General features: G+C 35.4%; 1 protein-coding gene across 5 annotated transcripts in view; it reads left to right on the top strand.

The window, feature by feature from the left end:
- Window positions 1-18,223, top strand: part of beat-Ic (beaten path Ic) — a 191,904-nt gene extending 173,681 nt beyond the window's left edge. For 4 of the 5 annotated variants that reach the window (XM_070107270.1, XM_070107271.1, XM_070107272.1 and 1 more), the window contains 6 exons: window positions 984-1,195; window positions 4,462-4,597; window positions 5,014-5,147; window positions 12,609-12,731; window positions 12,831-13,014; window positions 16,459-18,223. In XM_070107270.1, coding sequence (XP_069963371.1) covers window positions 984-1,195; window positions 4,462-4,597; window positions 5,014-5,147; window positions 12,609-12,731; window positions 12,831-13,014; window positions 16,459-17,696 — 2,027 coding nt within the window. In that variant the 3' untranslated portion in view covers window positions 17,697-18,223. The remainder of the gene's footprint in view (window positions 1-983; window positions 1,196-4,461; window positions 4,598-5,013; window positions 5,148-12,608; window positions 12,732-12,830; window positions 13,015-16,458) is intronic. The other variant, XM_070107273.1, reaches the window with a different exon arrangement.
- The last annotated feature ends 3,130 nt before the right edge of the window (window positions 18,224-21,353 follow it).

Here is a 21,353-nt window from a genome sequence, read left to right as displayed (position 1 = left end):
GCAAGCTGGATGTTCGCAAATGTCAAATACTTTGAATTTTTTCAAACAAAATTTTTTCGTTATAACACCTTTTATTCCAACTTTTTTTCGATACGGTTTATACAATATTATTTGCACTTTTCCCTGCACCAAACTTTCTCCATCAGCTGAGATACCAAGAAATTCACATGCATGCTCTAAGGGCATGATAGCTGACATTAAAAACTCTCAAACCTCCGTAGCACTAGACATACGTATGTATAGAGTTGACCGCTGTCACGCGCATACAACCATGAACGTACTCTCGACGCGTCTTTGCTGCGGTCTGCAAACCGCAATGGGTGGTCAAAACTTCGACGTGGCAATCAACTCGTAATTTCTGATCAAAACTAAAGTGGGATAAGAAACAGGACGTTTCCATAAATTCATACATAATTACGTGTATGCATGCAGCTGAGCGAGTAGGAGTGTGTGTGTGCCGATGTTATGGAGGGGGCAAACTATATCTGTATTCCCGCAGCAAAACGTTTGCGCATAGAAATTTTTAAGTGGAACATTTATTGCGCACTTCCAATGTTGCACAGCTCTAGTGCGCTCAGCTCTTGTGAAGCGGTGCATGGTTGCTTTCACTTTTCCCTCCGCTGTCTTCAGCGCTTCCGACACTTTCGTACGAATTTAAAACAAATTTACACTTTTATGCTGTTGCCACCGCTGTCACCGTTGGCAAATATCTTAAGTGAGGAAAAGTAAAACTATTCTGTACAGTTACCTTTTTATATCTGCTGCACTGGCCAGCAGGTGTGGCGCTTGAGGTTTTTCGCTCAGTATTAAACAATTTTTATAAAAAAAATAAATAAAACAGTTTGCAAAAAATCACACAACTACAAAAATATATACAATGCTGTTGGTCGTTTTAATACTTTTCGTGGTAAAATTTTGTATCCATCCACTTTGCCAGCATTCACCTACAGCACCTCATTCGTACTTTTTATTTATTTTTGCAGATTTCATTGCTGGACTCAAGGATGTTTCGGTTACAATACCACAAGCGGTGAAACGTGGCAGCAATGCACAGCTCATATGCAATTATGATATGGAAAATGATACTTTATACTCCATAAAATGGTATAAGGGGCGGCGAGAGTTTTATCGCTATACACCAAAGGAAAATCCGGCAATGAAAGTTTTCACCATGGCCGCCGGACTAAATGTTGAGGTATGTACAAACAAATATACAAAAACCCATAAATAACTCTGAATATTATAATGATGCATGCGCCTACACATATATGTTTGTCTTTGGCATAACAGTGTCAATGGAAGTTTCAATCATCTGCTCACAAAAAATGCGCTTACATAGAAATTTTAATATTTCTCAAATTTACATTTTTTGTTTTTTGGTCAATATTTACTTCATTTATTTTTCAAACGTTCAAGAAATATCGAGGTATTTATTTCACGTTAAAAAAATACAACATTTTTATAAATTTAGGGATGTAATTAAAGTTAGTGTGTCCGTTATTTTCCAAGTTGATTTGTTTAGCAGACGCCACCTGAGGTATCAGTTTTTGCCCTAAAAATCAATTATCCAATGTAAACAAGTTCTTTATTTTCTATTTAAACCATGCCTAAATCATATTTTTTTCCCCATGTATTTACATGGGATTTTTGGATATTTTGCATTAAATTTTCTATTAGAATACCATTTCTTGAAAATTGTGGGTTTAGTTGTTTATTCTTTTGCAAAATAGCAAAAACAAAACATGAAAATGCATAGGAAACATAACTTAAGCACAAAATTAATCACTTATTTAGGGCAAAAAAGAATTAACCTTTAAAATAACCAGCATAATGTACATATATATTAAAAGTGTTAAACATTTCAGGCTTAATTTATTTTCAAAAAAAAAACATCAAAAGCATAGATTATTTTAAAGTTCAGCTGATAAATGCTAATGAACTAAAAATAATTGAAAATTGCAATAATAATTGCTGTACAATTTATATTCTGCTTGCTGTGAGCTTAAATTTTATAATCGTATCAAAATTCAACTAAGCTTATAAAGCAAAATATCTGAACGTCGTTTTTTATTTATATATACATATTTATTTTAAATTATATATATTTATTAACAACATTTTTAAATCCATAAAGGAACAAAAGCAGGAGCACTCATATTTATTATTTATTATAGCAAGGTAGTAGTCACGTGATATCAACTACTCACAGTTGGTTGCATGTGTGATGATTAACTAATGAGTTCAATTATCTCATTACGAATGCTTATTTTCATACCTGTGCAATATAAACCATATATACATATATATATGTATAAACATACACCTTAATTGTTGTAGATGACTGTCTACTGGCTTAAGTTGTAAATGTGCCCTTGAATGCATTTGCGTAACACAATCGATTTGCGCCTGTTCGTACGTAGCCACGTATGCACATTTCGTATGATTACCTATGAACGCTGAACGCCTCATTAAGTTCGGGATTCATTCAAATAATAGCGATTGCACACAAAAGTATACGCGATAACTTTAATGCGCATATCTGTGTGTAAATATTTTTCCATGAACAATACGAGCAGCGCGACAATATAAATGGAAGAAAATAAGGGCTATATTCGAGCGCAACCGAGTCTTATGTAGTTCCGAAAGTTACACAAATGCAACAGCTCTTATAAGTTGTTAGGGATCTTTCTAGACCTTAAAACTTATAATGAAAAAATTGGAAAAGTCAAATTTCCGGTATATTTTGCTACTGAAAACAGAATACCGTAAAATATCTCAATTGTTGAGCGGTTTATTTAAATAGTTCTTTGCAACGATTTGGCTGATGTATATAACATACGTAGGTATTTTTATTAGAAAAGCTACTTAAAAAGTTTGATAGTTTTATAGATTTTACACGTATTTTCAAACTACGCAGTAAAGAAATCAAGTATTAATGAATGTATGGTCCTTTTAGTTTTGACTTTTAGGTATGCATATATATGTTTCTTTTTGCTCCTTAGTTATTAAAATTATTAATGTGGACTCGGTTTCTTTGTACTTACTGGCAGACATTTAAAAATTATTCCATTTCTTTCAACAAACTTTCTACGACCAAAACGCTTTTTACTAATATTTTTCGATTAGATGCCGGGGCTTATGCATGCTTAAGTTTTGCTAAATTTTTATTTTTTTTATCAAAAATAATTAAAAAAATTTTTTGTGAAAGACGCTCTAGTTCGGCAAATTCGTTATTTACTTAAAATTCAATAAAATCACTGTAGTGCATGCATACTTGTATGCTTTTGTACATACTCGTAAATAAAAAAAAATTGTCTGAATTCGTGCTTTATTATGAATTTTAAGCTTTTGCAATGACCTGTATTGTTGTTAATTATCCCATTTGTGAAAACAATTACTTTAAATATAATATATACACACATTGTTTTCTCGTAAAGAATAATTGAAGCTATTTTCTCTTTTTCATTCAATTATTTGCTGGTATTATTTTGTTGTTGTATTTTGCTCATTTCAACAAAAATCATGTTAAATGTTGCTGAAAAAGAATATTAAAACTTAAAAAGCAATGAGGCATTAAAATAAGACTGAACATCGAGTAAATAAATGCAGTCACATAGAGAATGTAACGCAATGCAAATGGAGATAACTTTTAATGCCTTCACAAAACAAATATTGTACGTACTTTTTTAAATTTCATACACTGCGCAGCAAACAGAATTTTAGCTCGGAAGCGCATACTTCTTTCGCTGGCAGCTAAGCTGTACAGAATTAAACAAAGCAATGTACTTTTCGCTGTTGCTTCACTATCATAATTAATATTATGCTTTTCAGGGTATTATCAGCTCCAGCAATGGTCCAATGCTATAAAAATGTTACGAAAATATATATGTATGCAAACTAACATACTTGTACATATGTAGTTACATTTATTGATACATAAAATTGTGCACGTTCCTTTAATTTTAAGTTAATTCATTTCAATAATTAATTTTCCAGGGCTAAAATCTAATTTGTTGTTGTTCGGTAAAAAAGAGCGAACATTCATAAATTGTTTCATATTCCCAAAAGGTGTTATTAGCTTCCGCTTTTTATTTCCTTTCAACGCACGCCAAAAGCTAGTTAATTAAATTTTGCAACATTCGCATACAAATCGAAATATACATACAAGTATATACAAACATGTAAGTATCTTTGTATGAATGTGTTGAGAATTCATTTAAAGCAGTCACATACATACATGTATATAGTACGTATACTGACCCGCATACGGTACGTAATGTAGGAAAAGTAAATTACTGCGCAACATTTGCCATAATAAAACATTCAAATCGCATTTAGCAAAATTTCCGCTATGCGAATTTTTTCGCACATTTTTTTGGAAAACATTCAATTATATTAATTTCATAAATGTTTTTCTCCTCTTTTTTACTTCTATATGCATTTATTACGGAACTGCAACAGCGTAATCTCTCTAATCAAAGTCATGTCGTGCTGCTGGCGGTGCCGCTCAACATATCCGGCAAGTTTACATGCGAGATTTCCGTGGAGGCGCCAACCTTTCAGACCGCCATGGTCTCTGGTGAACTGGAAGTTGTGGGTGAGTAAAGCACACGCACACATACACGCATACAAACACATCCTAATGCTATTTAGCGCCAATGAGTAAACTATGCTGCCGCGCTCGAAAAAATATTAAATCGGCTTAAATGTTTGAAATTGCGAAAAGGCGCTAATTTAACTGCTTGCTTTTTCACCCAAGTGCCAGTAAAGCAAATTAATTAGAAACTTCGCGTATATTTAGCACGTTTTTTGTGCCCACTCAATGGTGGCAAATTCCATGTTGAACACTTCTAATTGATGACTTTTCAATTCAATGGCTGAAAACTAGCGAACATTTTGATAAAATCGACTTTTTTGCTTCATTGCCGAGTTCACCATTTTTTTACTAAATTAAAAATAATTTTTTCTCCTTTATGTTCTCTTTTTCCGTGCTGCGCCGTCTCTTCGTCACAGAATTACCAGAGGAGCAGGCTATTGTTACGGGCATCCAGCCACGTTATCGTATCGGCGATTTGGTTGATGGCAATTGCTCAATTAAGTACTCGAAGCCGGCTGCTAATTTGACATGGACTATTAATGGTATTGTGGTAAGTTGCGGGGCTTATTATGGTGCTCTAACAATGCCCACTTATATTACTTTAAATTCTTTACTGGTCGTCATGGGCTCTTAATTTTTTATGTTTCCCTTTTGGCTTGAATTTTTCTTTATTTCTACTCTCGGTTGCTTGCGTATTCAATTTTCAATTGCTATGCATTAGTGCAAAGTGGTTTCATTCGCTTCCAGTGAACATGGTCGGAGCATGCATAGCAAACAGCAAAGGGGTGGTAATTTAAAAATTGTTGGCTTTTTTCGCATAGAGTTTGCCAAAAATAAAATCCTAACGAAATGTAAAACCAAAAACTCCAGTAAAGTATTAAGTTCGCCAATTCCTATCGATATGGAGTTCATAGCCAATTAGACTTACCCATTAGCGCTTATTATTCCTCCAAACAACTTTGACAACTTGCGTCTGATACGATTTTTTCTATTGAACAATAAGACCAGTAAAAACCTTCACGATTGCGCCAAGATGGATTCGCTACAGGCAAGTAGTGCAGTAGATCTTCTGCGTTCTGCTGTAGGCCCAAAGCGTCTTGCAGTCGCACAGGAGCTTTACGCCGAACAACGTCTGCTAAGTGCACGCGAGATCTACTGATCCAGTGCTGCTAGAACGCAAGATGCTATTGGAGATCCAACTCGATTAGGATGCCCCTCTGGCTAGCTCTTCGGCTTTGCGGTAGCCAGCAATTCCGCTATGACCAGGCACCCAAACGAGTCTGATGATGAAGTAGCTTTATGCTATTTTTAGTGAGGACAGACACTTGACTAGCTAGAGCTCAGCGCTTGTATTGTCGCTCTGCTGTTGGAGTGAATGTTTTCTTCTCAAAACGAGGCTGCACTTCGTAGCAGTACGTCTATCGCAACTTTAATAGCAGGCATTTCTGCCTGAAAAACACCACAGTAGTCCGATAGCCTAAATCGGAGAGCTCCTTACAAAAAACTCTCCCAAGAGAAAGAAGTTAGATATACATTGTTGTGTTAATCTGTCTGATATCTCCACAATCGATGCATTAGTTAGCTTGTGTTCTGTCAAGCGAGTTTAGATTACTTGAGATGAACTCCTGATAATGTAGGTTTTGTATATGACTTCCCCACTATTATGCAAAACATGTAGAAGTTGCGGTGCATGCGAATAATTTTTAGTATAATGAAATGGCAGAACTGTGGCACACAAAATTATATATACGTTTATCAAAAGTTTCTTCAGATACCACGAAAATATTAAAGTGTTGGTAGCAAATGACTTAATTTTACTCACAAATTCCCACTTTTTTGTAAATATATGGCTTAGAAACAGGTTTAGGTATTCCTCCTTGTTCACCCCATTACAGGATTTACAGCTCTTCTCTTCAGTATTACACTGATTTTTTAAGTTGAAACCAAGCACTAAAAGTCAATCGAAAAAATTATATTGAGCTTCAGTATTAAATCCCTATAACATTTGGCAAAGTCAATCGTGTGACCGCCACTCCTTTAACAGTCACAAAAAGTTATTTCCCAGCAATTCTTATAAAAAATAGAACACACTGAACTTAGATCTCTATACAGTTAAGTTTTGTGTTAAAAAATATATATAGGTATATACATATATACCCATTTATATATGCACCGTTTGAAAAAGCATATCATTGTTGGATAAATGCAAAAGCGAATATATATTTTCATAAAAGAAAAATCTCAAATGCATTGTCTGAGGCCAACAATAACCAAATCATTGCCATTAGACACTGACCCAACAAAATACGCAAGCAAAAATGTTAGGTTTCTCGTTCTAAGCGATTGTTTCACACGCCACATAGTCGCTGCGCATTTTCCTGAACTAAAATCTCTAAAGAAAAAGTCGTAAGCAAAAACACAGCCTGCGCACCCCACCTTCATCAAAGCATAGGCGCAAAAAAGTACACGCGTGGGAAAATCCGAAAATATGACTAAGCACCGCAACGCCAAAATGAAAAATCGCACTAAATGTTTTGTTGGCATGTTGAAGGTGAAAAAAGCACGGAAAATAAAAGCTGTGCACAATTTGGTTGGTCGAAACGGAGCAAAAAAATTGCGGCAAAACCACACTAGCCGCACAAGTGTAGATGTATGCAAACACCTGCATGTGAGGCGCTACACACTGGCAAGCCTATAAGGGTGTTGAAGGGCAGGTGGCTATGTGCTCAGAAAAACAGACGAGCAGATGCCCACAGAACGAACAATTTCATTTATTACCGGCGTTTAAGCTTGAGCTGGAAAGAGAAGTGTGCTATCGATGGTGGTGGACGTTGAATATTCATGTTTTTTGTGCACACTTTTTCTTGCGTTCTTAGATTACTTCATAAGTCTGCGGCATACGCGTACCTCGATTTCGTCCGAATTTTGTATGCACGAGTATGCAGCCCAAAATACTCGCATCACTCTGAAGGCGCATTGCATGGAATTTTCCGTTATGCGTGTATGTGTAGAAACTTTTTTTATTTCTTTTTAGTTATTTAAAACTCATTCTATTTACATCTTCGTTGCTTTGTTTAGCTGCAAACAAGAAGATGGCTGAGTTTAATATTGAGCTGTGAAAACTTAAGTGTCCCTTTTTGGAAAAAGTAATTTTTTATTACTTAAGTCTTAGTCAATTGTTGGAAAAAGTTTGCTTTAGGTATTATAAAATGTGGGTCTTTATTCAGATACGTACTCTTAAATCACCATTATATGTGTATGTGAGTGAAATCTTTAGTTTAAATACCCGACTTTGTGTAGTTAAAATATTTAGAATATTGTTGTTTCAACTAGTTCCCGCTTGCTTTTTAATTAATGCGCTCATATATTTCACAATTCCTTCGAATAGCGACTTTTAGTTATAAAATTCCTTTTAGTCGGCTTCAAGCGTTTTTCACACTTTGTTCCGCTTTTACGAGTATTTGATGATAATGCTTTTCAGAGGCACAACACCTGCGAGCACTTTGCTGTCACTCACTCTTCACTTTTGCATATCAAACAACTTGCAACGGATATGAGCATTTTTTCATCGTGCCTGAGCAGGCCTTTAGAGACTTTTCTTTCATTTATTTTATCAATATGTACAAGTATTTACATACAACTCGTATTGTAGTTGTCGTTGTTGTCGTTGTTGATCCGTTTTTCATTTTGATTTTTTAAAAAAGTTGAAAAAGGAACAAAAAGGAAAAGTGTTGAAATTTTTTATCGCTTTCAGTTGATTGTTGACGTTGATGAAAACTTTTGACTGTTGGCAGTTGCCGTTGACACTGATTGTTGACACATCACGCACTCACCGTTCGTAATATTGTGTAATGAACGTTGCTGGAGCGCAATATATGATAAAAAATGAATGGGAAAAATCAAGCAATAAAGTCACAAAACAATTGGTAATTGTCCCTCACACACACACACACACACATATATATAAATACAAATAACTCTGCATGCATGGCCTTATGGACGCGCGCACAATAACACGCTTTCGATAGAGCAAATACAAATTCAGAAAATAGGCCATGTTTATAATGCGATTCTTTGTTTTTGAAATATTCCCAGCACTCGCTTTGTTGGCACTAGAACGCGTTCAAATATTTGCCACATACATGTCATCAACAACTGTCAACTGGCAATAACAACAGCAATAATGCCAAGAATAGCGCATACATTCATATCAATATATATACACACACACACACAAATAGGTGGAAAGCAAGTATGTTGAAAAAATATTTACAGCTGCAGAGTTGCAAAAATTGTCACATAAAAATCATAAACAGACTTTTAGTCATCGGCAGCAACAGCGCAACATCGGAATAAACATCATTGTTATCTGCATTGCAATCACATGAAATTGCGCTCGACATGCCTTCACAAAAACATAAACAAAATCACACCGATCACTCAATTGCCAAGTCTCTGTGGCGGCGCCAAATGACAAATTTGATTTGATGCGCCTCAAGGTATGCTTGGTTGTGCTCTCACCAGTCTACCCATCTCCGCCCTACATGTAATTGATATGTGCTTTTGACTTTTAGGTGTTGATCGCTTTGACATTTATGTATTTGGATTATTGTTCGCGCCTACAAAAACAATAAAAGGTCGCAACTGCTCATCGTTTGGGGTTGTCAAAGTTGACACAACAGGAAATAATTCGGAGGTATTGCCGTTTTAAAATAATCGCTCGCTTATATTATATATAAAAGCATACTACTACAAATATATATACCTGCATACAAACTTGAAGCTGAACAATGGTAATACAGTGTAAGCTTTTCGTCTTGTGGCAAGCTTTAAAACCTGCAAGCGACTCCTCTAGCGTTTTCCGCCCTTTGGCATTCGCCATTCTGCCTGACACACACACCATTACCACTGCGCCAGAGCTATTGCGGCTATTGAGGTGCGAAAAACTAAAATATTCCGCATTCATAGCTGATGTCTCTGTAAGCATGTCGGTTGTGCTATGGCGCTAACGCGACGCTCGCTCTGCCGTTGCGGTCTTCAGTCCCTCCGCTCAGCTTGCCGCCGCAAGTCTGCAGGCCGGCGCTGTAGTTGTTATGTTTATACGAGTACGCTTGCTTGTGTATGTAAATTTGAGTGTTGAGCTAGCTTAAAGCAATTTTTCATGCAGCTTTTTGACGTTGTTTTGCTGTTCTGTGGCAGTTTGGTGCGTGTCGAGTGCACTTTGTGGTGGCGCAATTGCCCTACGGAGGTGCCCATTCTAGGCATACTGTTGTTTTTGTTACTGTAAACCGAAATTCTGCGGTTACCAAAATTGTCACACTTTATGGAATTTTTCAACTATTATTTATGTTTTTGTTTTGCTGAAGTTACGCTGCTGTCTGACGCTTACAGAACGCTCGCAGCACAAACGGACTGCGACTATACGTATAACTCGTCATGAGATCTATCAGGCTGTGTGCTGTTGAGTCGCTATTTTCATCGTTTGTTTGTTTTCCTGGAGGACGGAAGAATTTTCATTGCATTCTTTTCGGAGCCAAAAAGCAATCAACCGCAAGAGCACATATATTGTTGTCGCATATCCACATTCTGACAGCTCGTAAATAATTGGCGAGCAAATGTTGAATTTATTTATTCCTTCATAAGTTATTGTAGCAAACGGAATTGAATACTTATGCGCCAATATAAGCTATACTTAAGAACTCAATAAAATACGATTTGAAAACCAGAAGAGACTTTAAAAATACAACCACAAAATAGCTTACAGATTTCTGCAAAATATTTTAGCAATATTCTTGAGCCACCTGCCAGTGTAGTTACATACTCGTATATATAAATGGAGGTGGTCACAGGACATCTAAGTGTGGTAGCAATGGCATATATACCCTACATGCATTCCATACTACCATAGAATAGCCTGTGACGTCGGCAGCGCAACCATAGTTATAATTCACCGGCGAGATGACATTGTGGTTTTCATCTGTCAGTGGAACGAAACAAACAACCGCAACCGACCTCTCCGACGAGCACCAAAAATTTTAGCCTAGCATGGCAGTGGCGTCGTAAATTGGTTAGTGTGGGCGTTGTAGCACATTTTGTGTCGCCGCAAAAGGAAATTGCTACTTAAATTAGTGAATTGTTTGCAATTCGTATATTTTGTTGAGCTATTAAGCACGAAGTGTTAAAACACGCATACGAATGTTAGAATACCATATGTTATTACTAGCTCATGATTGAATGTGTATTGTTTTTGTTTTTGTTGGTGTACAAGTTGCATATATTTCCTGGAATGAGATTTGGGATTGCGGTTTTTATATTGTTGACATATGTTATGTGGCTTCTGTACTTTGTCGGACATACGCATACATACGTGCCAGTAACCGTAGTTTAACCGTAATGAACCGTTTCACACTATAATATATGAGAGTTGCCTATTTAGAACGTTGAAACTGCGGAACTGGCGCAATGTTTGGCGCATAAAAAGTTCTTAATTAAAATTTAAAACTCAAATAAAGCTACTTTGCATTTTAAATGAAATTCGCAATGGCATAATTGCTATGTTTAACCAAACAAACGTTTGGCATAGGTGAGGAAGCCATTTTAAAAATGAGTTTGCCCGTAAATAGTTTTCACTACAGAATTACTGAATATTTAACACACTGCTCCAATTTTATACCCTGGATAGGTTATATTAAGTTTGCCACGAAGTTTGTTGCACCCAAAAGGAAACAATACTTATTCTATAAAGTATATACTACATACATATATTATATAAATGATCAGCGTGATGAGCTGAGTTGATTTAGCCATGTTCGTCTGTCTATATCTTCGCGAACTGGTCTCAGTCTTTGAGTTATCGATCAGAAATTTTTTACACGTTCTTTTCTTCCTAAAAAACTGCTCACTTGCCCGAACCGGCGATATCGGACCACTATAGCATATAGCTGTCTTACAAACTGAATGATCAAAATCAAGTTTTTGTTTGAAAAACTTTTTTATTTGTGACGGATTTTATAGGTTCGGTGCAACCGAAGTTAACGTTTTTTCTTGTTTTTAGTTAGAATGATTAAGTCAAAATAAATGATAGAATATTATAAAAATAGTTTTTAACGCGAATAATTTTCAAATAAAACGTATTCCATTCATTTGCTCCATAAACAGTATATGTAGATATATTTATATTGTAAGCCGATTAGTGCTCAACTTGATTGTGTCATTTGTTAAAGAAATAACGATTTATCAAGACACACAATTGAATTTATACCAACAGTTCTTCTTTTTACGATTATCATCATTTTCTTATATTTATTTTTTATTATTTTCCTTTTTTTTACATGCACACAAATGTATTACAACAACCACGCTTTACAAGCAATTCAAATTCCTTTGAATTATCTCAACAACACCTGCCATAGCAGCGACATAGAAAAATAATAACCATAAATAATATGAAATCCACATAGGAGGCAATCTGGTAGAAAATATAATTCTATGAATATTGAGGAAAACATTAAAATATTGCACTGCATTGCTGCACCACAAAATAATCTACAAATATGAAGAATGCCTGTTCCATCTAATCAGCCAGCCGTGAAGTTGATGCATATTCCTTGTTTTTTTTTTTTTTTTTTAAATAATACATATATTCCTCCTTAAGCACATATTTTCTTTGTATATCTTACTTTTTACATATTTTTCATCTCTTCATTTTACACAATACCGTTACGTGTGATAGGCATTGAAAGATTTCTCGTGATGTTATCATTACGAACTGTGTTATTTTCATAAAAAAACAAATTAAATTGTATGCAAAGAAGTAACCTCAGTGCACCAGATAATGGGTTGCACGGCTCATCTGAAAAGATGCAAATAGATATTTGCAAGCTTTTTTCGAAAATGTTGAGCTCTTGAACGTTAAAAATATATTTGTAATGTTTTAAATTTTAATTTTTTTTTTATTATATATTTCTACGTTTTTTGTTTTTTTTAAATGGTCAATACATTTCCATTCCAGGTGCCGCTGCATCACATAAAAACTTATCAAATTGAACGCTATGAAGAGAACAATTTGGAGTCGGTGGTGAGCGCGCTGCATTTCATGGTGACCACACAGCATTTCATTAAAGGACAAATGAGGGTAATTTGCAACGCTTCACAATAAATATTAATTTAATATTGTTTGAAGAAATATAATATAAATGAATTCATGATACTCGTGTTGATTTCGCCCCAACAGCTCAAGTGTACGGCCAGCATATTTGATATATTCAAGGAGGAAATCGAAAGTGTCATCGAAGAGGATCGACCACGCATTATGGCCTCCGGCCGTTCATACGACATGCATAATAATTATCCGTACGAACAACATGCGAGCGGTGATGGCTTCGAGGATCATAACGAATCATTTTTAACATATTCAGGTGAGTTGCAACGTATGTTGTGTTAATACGAAATACAAGGTTTTAATATAATAACTGTATGTTAACATCCGTGGAAATATACACCAATTACGAAAGGAAGATTTAATATAGTTCGCGGGTTTTGTGAAACGTTGTAGCAATTTAAAGCATTTAAATGGGTTGAATAACAGTATTGTTTGCAACTGTTTGCTAAAGTGGATACTGGCAATACTAATTAATTAGTTTGCTTAACTTCAATATTAATTTATATTGTTATGTTGTATGGAAAACTTTATTAGCACGAAATTTCGCATAAAATATTAGCCAAGGCTACATTACAATCTCCGAAGATATTGTTCGTAGCGGAAAATTATATCATACAGCTGCCATTCAAGCTGACCGTTCAAAATCCAAATAAAGAGCCTTTTATACCCTTTTATGCTATAAGGAATGCACCTGTGAAGGATTAAAATTTTTCCTTGTTGTTTATTTTTTTTTTTTTAATTTTTATACTTTTAAATACTCGGAAAGTCGCTGAGTTGTGTATTTCCTAATCATCGGATAAGCGTCATGTTTGTCGACACATGCATACATACATACATATACGTCGATTGTGTGCCCTCGAAGCTGTTTATTTAATGCAAATTGCAATAAACTTCAAATTTCTCGCTTCGTTTAATGGGCAAATCGACTGGCTTTGCTTGCCACCCGTTCGAACACATATTTAATCGAAAGCAAATCAACTTGAACTGCAAACAACTTTTCAGCAATATTTAATGTTTATATTCATTAATGTATGTACACATGTGTGTGTATGTCAATTCACCGCTGCGCCACCTTCTTTTTTCCAAAACGTTTAACACCATATTTTCCATTGCCGCATTCCCTGCCGTCCGCTCTTCACCCATACTATGTAATACATAGATTTTTGCCAGCCTGCCTTCGTCGTGTTATATCAACACACATACACACAAACATACATACATATGTGCGCTACGAAATGCAAACAAAATTTCTCAAAACTTAGTTGTATTCGTAAAGCGCATCCACATACATATCTACACACATACATACATGCGCAGTTGTGTGTGTGTGTATAAATACGGCAAGCAATAACGTGATCCGCCCAAAACTATGCAATACATTGAACGACTACGTTGTTGCTCAATATTTGTGAAAATATGATAAGGTAGCAGCAGCTGGTGGCGCCAGTGCGAGCGGAGTAGCGGATGAAAGAACACACATGCCCTCTAGGTGTAAATAAAAAAGAAATTTCACTAAAGTGTTGCCACTTACTTGGGGCAACATTGACATACACGAATTCATGCAAACATGCCTAAAAGGAAAATCGCAAAAAGAAAAAACTCAAAGAAAATACCGTACACAATGAAGGCGATGGAGTTTGTACATCTATGCAGTCACTTGCTCATGTGTCTGTATGTGTGTGTGTGTGTGTCGATGTGTGCATGCATAGTTAAACTTAAATTGAGTTAAGGCGCTGTCATTGAAGGCAAACGGCAGTTTGTTTTTACAAGTGCTGCTCCATCGGCTGCCTTGGCTTCAGCTGCTTATGATCAACATAATACGCTGTTAAGGCGCATTAAAATATGCATAGCTATTTATAGCGCATACACACACTAGCATATGTGCCGCAGCAGCAAGTAAGCCAATCAGTCGCAAACAACGCTAACGACTCGATGTGCAGTCAATTTTGCCACAAAGCGAGCAGGCGCATAAAAGCGCCGTTGCCATACGGAAGGCGCTCCTTGCTGCCGCATACAATACCGTTACACACGAATACTGACAGCTGACGGCAGCTAGATCCACGCCGAAGCGGTACTTACACTTCATAATGCATGCAAATGCAATGTTAACATATACCGAAGTGTCAACAAAGTGCAAATGCATCGCCACCCCCAACTCCCTTAGCACTCTCACAGCTCTGCCGGCTGCCTTGAACTCCGTTAGTATTGAGTATTTTCATTTTTCATCAAATTCAGCTAATAGAGCTTGTACTTATTCACATGCGCGATATTTGATCTCACAAATCTCCATAAAAAATGCTCCAACTTGTCAAAAGTAAATATGGAAAACAGCGTCACTGAGGCATATTATTATGCATTTTTGATGTCATTGGTCCGTTGTTTGAGGCAGTTCGTTTGTCTATTTAAAAACCAGAACTTCATATGTATTTTTTAAATGCACTCCTCGATCCAAATAAATGATAAATGAAGTAGGTAGGTGGTTGTGTGGATGTGTGACGACGACACCAGGCCTTTCGGTGGTTTCTTGTGAAACCACCGGTACTAAAATTCCCTCACTCTATTATGTCCTCTCTAAACCATCCTGTGCTCTTGATGAAATTCATTAATACAAAAAGTTTTATCTGTGCAACCTCGTTAACAGCATTCAGAAACCCTTGACCGATAGTTGCGATTATTTTTCTATACAAGGCCTTGCATTCGCATAGAAGATCTTTTATAGTCTCTTCTTCTTGTACCTACTGACAGCTTCTACAATAGTCATTGCATGGTGTTGCCAGTCTGCTGGCATGTCTACCAATTAGACTTATATCATTCCTTTTGAATTTTAATAGTCGACATGTGCGGCCCACATTCCATTCATGCCACATTTTCTGCTTGTTGAGCAGGTTAGAGATAAACTCCACCAAGACCCAGCTACATACCATATATTTATAACATGCTTGTCGATTAAATGTCTAAAAGTAACCAGTGGCATATAAATTCCCTCTTTTTCGGAATCTAATTGTAAGATGGTGCCTGCTCCGTCTAGTTCATCTACTTCACAGTTATTAGGAATATCACTCTATCCTGGAACCCGTTGCAGGTTTATGATGAAATAAAATGTTAGATCCACTAAGAGATCAAGGCATTCTTTCACTATCTCTGATGAACCCCTAAAGGCCTTTAGTGATTTCAAAGCCGCTTGAGTATCTGTATATATATTGTAAATACAGGGTGGCACACGAATCGTACTACAAAAAGAAACCGTAATACTTTTTTTTAATCAATGCATTACATTTTTATTTTATTGTATAGCAAATTTTATTTTATTTTATATAATTAATTATTTTTGAAAATTATGGATCGTAAATGACCTCCATGAAAGCCTCTGCCTCAGCTCAGCTCCATGAAAATATGATCTGGTGTATGTCATTTTTGACTACTGCACGTGAAGCATCATGTTCGATTGATAGAACGCACACCGAGAAGCCACTCACTCAACTAGCTCACGCGGCGACTTTGGTAGCACTTTATTTTTCGAAAAAAAAAAACGAAAATTGTAAAAAGCTGCAGAACTTTCCATTTGATTAGAAAACATACAATAAATTACATTCTAGATTCCAATTGATTGACACTAATGCTCCATTTTTCTAGCTTCGCAAAAACGCTTTTAGTCAATTTCTCATTGTTGAATTCTATGTCTGTCTGTCTCCCTTTCTAGCTGCCGACATCACGTCTTCGGCAACAACCGTACATGGCACGGCAGCAAGCGTCTATGTGAAAGCACTAAAAATGCATTTGAAGCGACTTTGGACCGGTCTGGTGGCGGCAGCGGCAACAATTCGGGCAACCAACAGTCAGCGGAGCGAATCGGCAGTGGAGCTGAAGCTGAAGCTGGAGCACCGATATGACAAAAGGATAAGTGAAGCAAGCGATGATGAGAAAGGAAGTGCACCAGCGGCGGCAGTGAAGAACTTCTCGCGGTTGAAAATTTCCACCGACACCGCGTATGTTGCTTATATTTTTATTGCCATTTGCACGAGCGTCTTTCTATGCGCACTGACACGCCATTTTATAAGCTGTCAAAGGAGCCAAAGGAAATCCAGAGTAGTAACGACACCACGAACTACCGTCTCGACTGTAGCGGCACCAGTGGCAGATTTCACTGCCACGGTGTTGCCATCAAAGGTAATAATAATGGCAACAACAACAGCAAGACGCGTTGTAAATGATGGGGCAGCTTCCATCTTGGCAGTCAAACGGACATTGAAAGAACGAAAATCCTTTCATAATTGCGTTGGAAAAAATTTGAAATCATTGAGTGTACGATTGGCGGGATTTCCGCGGGCGCTGTGCCTGATGTTTATGCAGTGGGCGAAAGTAGCGGCGAATCCATTACAAAAATTGGCAAATCAACAACAGCAGCAACAGCAGCAGAAAAGCGCGTCAATATTGCGCAACCAAGCGCGCACACAGAGAAACACAACTCAACAGCTGTCGTTGACAGTTGCCGGTAGGAGCCCATCAACTCCATTACCAGCAACTGTGGCTGCATTGACATTTGACACTCCGGGTGTTAGCGCTGCCATGCATGCTGCAATTGCCGTCTGCAACAACACCAACACCAACAACGACGCTTACAACCGTGGCAGCAGGGGCGACGGCAGCGGCAATCAAGCAATTGCCAATTTCACTAAGGACACGTCAAAGGATCAAACATTATTGATGATGATTGCACAACGTTTCGATTGTCAACATGTTGACGATTTTGTTACACTCGCACACAGCTCGCTCAGTAAGAGGCAGGAGCAGCAACAGCAACAACAACAAGAACAACAGCGACTGCCACTGCTGCTGTATGCAATAAAAAGCGGCAAGGTGCTGTCGAAAGTCAAGGCGTTGCTGGCTAATTGGCAAGCAAGCTGCGTAGCACCTCGTCCTTGCTGGAACCACTGCTGATGCCCGCCGGCCCAAGGCAATTGTGTGCAACGCATAGCTTAAACAGAAATTATAATTACATACCATGAATAGCTTAATACCAATAAATATACCAAATATGAATTAATAATACTCCCGGAAGCGCCATGTTATCTCAGAAGCAAAGGCGCCAATGCCAAACCAAAAATCATAAAAAATATGATAAATTAGTTTAGAGATGTCTAGCGTTAAGGAAATGTTGATGTTGCTTTTTAAATTTCAGAAGCAGTAAAAGTAAAAGCAAAAGTAAATATGTGTAAATAAGGAAACTTTGTTAGGTGCGCGAAAGAGTTTTCAACCAAGTTGTGAAAATGTGAAATTATTGTATTGACTAAGGGTAATGCCAAAAATAGATCTGCATTTAGTAATAAATTAAGAAAACGTATGAAATGTATACCAAAAACAAAAGACAAATTATCAGAAGATAACATGCGAAAAACATAAAATTATGTTGAACATAAAGATAAGAGTGTGCAGCAGCCAGTCAATGCAATAGCACAGTTTGTTTTTATAAAATGTCATCACTTAAATCTAAGCTCAGCTACCATTTGTTCATTAAAGTTTTTTCAATATGAAACAATTCTGCTAATTGCCAAATTGCCGAACTTTGCTTACTTTAAAGAAAGTAGAAAATGAAAGCGGCTGTGCTATTGCGTTGTTGGCGCTTAGAAAACTAGAAAAAACTGTTGTAAATGTTGTATTCAATACACTTAATAGTATAAAATATTAGACGCTAAGTATGTTAAAAGACAACAAATTCGACAAAAAACGACTTTGCGGTCATAAAACAAACAAATTACTTGATTTGGGTTACTTTGTATTTAACTATTTTATGTTGAATGTGTTTTGTTTAAACGAAATATTATTTCAAAAATAGCTTCTACACATTTATGTTATTACCATTTACCATACTACATATATATATTTTCAATTGCTTGTAAATTGTAAGTATTTTTATTGCAAATTAATTTTTAATATATGAACATTTAAATAAATTCGGCAACTGTGTTCTTTGTTATTTATTATTTAAATTATTTTATTTTTAACATCAAAATTTCACGCAGCTGTCAAACAACAGCCGCAATGGGTGAAAAATATTCTGCAACATTTTCTGTAAACCATCCGCTGTTTACCATGCTCGCCTGGTGGAGAAAGCCAAATGCCGATAAACAAATACGGTGCGCCGCATATGCGTGCAGCAAATTGGTAAAATTTGGCAAATGCACCAGGCGCCCATGAAACAGCAGCAGGTTGCCTCCTAGCTGCAGGCGGATATGCACTTTTGTCTTCCATCGCCCAAAAGTATGCTACAAAATTTTACTCCCGCCACAACGAAATGCAGCTGAAGTTTAAAAAATCTACTACTGTATCGAAGACACAACCCTTTTAGCCAAGTTTCACACTTACCGGATGTTATCTGTGCTAAAAACGCAGTACAGAGTGCACCATAGAAAATGAAAATGCAAATATTTCGTAAAATTTTATGTAGTTTTATTGCAATAAATAATAATCTTTTTATTATTATATTATTATTATTTTAGTATTATTATTATATTATTATTATTTTAGTATTATTATTATTTTTTTATTATTTGTATTTTAGTATTATTATTATTTTATTATTATTTGTATTTTAGTAATATTATTATTTTAGTATTATTATTATTTCAGTATTATTTGTATATTAATATTATTATTATTTTATACTTATTTTTTTAATTTGTTCTACATAGTGAAAGTAGTCAAACATTAATTTTACCAAATAAGTATTGTAGAAACCATATTTAAAAAACCTAGTTACTTAGTATGTAAAGCAAATATCCAAATGTGCACAAGCAAGATTCTCTTTGTTTGCATTTCGCTTTTAGTAACATAAATAAACAAATTGTGTATAAAAAGTTATTAAGTAAATTTTAGAATATTCTATGAATAGTTGATAATGGGCAAGAAGCTGAAATTGTAAATATGCAAAGTGAAATCACTGAAGTTGTGAAAATTATAATATAAACCAAAATACTCAAAGAGTTGTAGGTGCCACTGTTGTATTGCGATGCTAATCAGAAAATGGTGGTTGTCGTTAGATTGATAAATTTAGTTTAGCTTAGGTATAAAATATGCTCATTTGTATATGTGTAACTAACTAGTAGTAAGCAGTAGCAACTTAATTCAAGGAACTTCACACCTCAGTCACTGAACAAAATTGACAGTGTTGTGGTTTTTGTAGTTTTTTCGTTAGATGATTCTTTTCATTTGAACCCACTTTTGGCCTGGATTAAAAATTAACCGTAATTCTCGACACTTCTTTTGAAATTACAAGATCCAACGGTAGATAGTTCCTTCAATTGGAGTACATAAATTAATACATACACACATAAGCATATATGTAAATTAAAATAAATTTAAAAAAAATATCAAAGAAAATATTTTTAAAAAAATACAAAAAAATATAAATAAATATTTAAAAGGAAATATAAATAAATATTTAAAAGAAAATATAAATAAATATTAAAAGAAAATATAAATAAATATAAAAACTAAAAAATAATTAAACAAAATACTGCATAAGTAAACATAAAAACTTAAAGCCAGTCAACAAATCAAAATTTGAATATTAAGTGTACCATAACTTCATGATGAAAACCACAAAGGTGTTTCATGTTGTGGAGAGAGCATACTTTGTTGAAGATGGTATATGCTTTCCAATATTTTATAGATTATTATTGATGAAAGGCTCTCGTACTTTACAAATGGAGTATGTAATTTTGCTTAGGCCAATTATTTTTTGATTTAAATAGGTATTTACTTATTGAAAAAATTACTGCCTGACTTTTTTCAAAAACCTTTTGAAAAACACTGCACAGCTAATTGTTTCAAGTCTCTTACCTCTTGAAATGCTAAGTAGATGTTTTTCATAGTAGCAGGGCATCATTGAGTCGGAATTGTATTTAGGAGTATTGAATTAAAAATGGCTGAGCTTGTAAAATTTTAAATGTGTAGCTTCTATAGGGGTTATATCCACTTGCAAATTAGTAGAACGCGTTTTTATATATATATTTTTTTTTTTTGAAGAGACATCATAGTTAATTCATAAATAAAAATAATGTAAATTTACAGAATTTAAGGGGTTACATGGGTTTCACGGCTTCAAAAAATATATTTTCTATATTGTCTTATTTACTTCTAGAACATCTCTGGCATATTGTCTTAAATTCACAAGTTGATCCGAGTAAAAGTTTTGGAGATACAGCCTTCAAAAGTTGCGCGCTCGTCGTCAGCTATATATAGTCTATTAAAACTTTAAACGCATTTTTATTGAAACTGTGTTTTCACAGTCGGCAGTCAAGATTTCTTGCGAACTACTCAACCGATTTTAATAAAATTTTACAAAGGTCTTGAAGATATAAAAGGTCTGCAACGAACGATTTTTTTTTTAATTCCAACTATTTAAAACAAACAAAAAAAAAATAACGAGAAAATTTCACCAAAAAAAATATTTTTTTATTATTTATTTATTTTTATTCCTTTGTCCAATAGCTAGTTTATGAACTTAATTAAAACACGCATTTTTTCGTTTTACTGTTGATCACCCTGTAAAAAGTTGTGCTTTCAACGCGGCAGCACCTTTTTGCCGGGGCCCTG

The sequence above is a fragment of the Bactrocera oleae genome, chromosome 3 (assembly GCF_042242935.1).
Source record: "Bactrocera oleae isolate idBacOlea1 chromosome 3, idBacOlea1, whole genome shotgun sequence".
Lineage (NCBI taxonomy): Eukaryota > Metazoa > Arthropoda > Insecta > Diptera > Tephritidae > Bactrocera > Bactrocera oleae.
The sequence above is the reverse complement of the archived record's forward strand: the minus strand, read 5'-3'. Positions and strand labels throughout refer to the sequence as shown.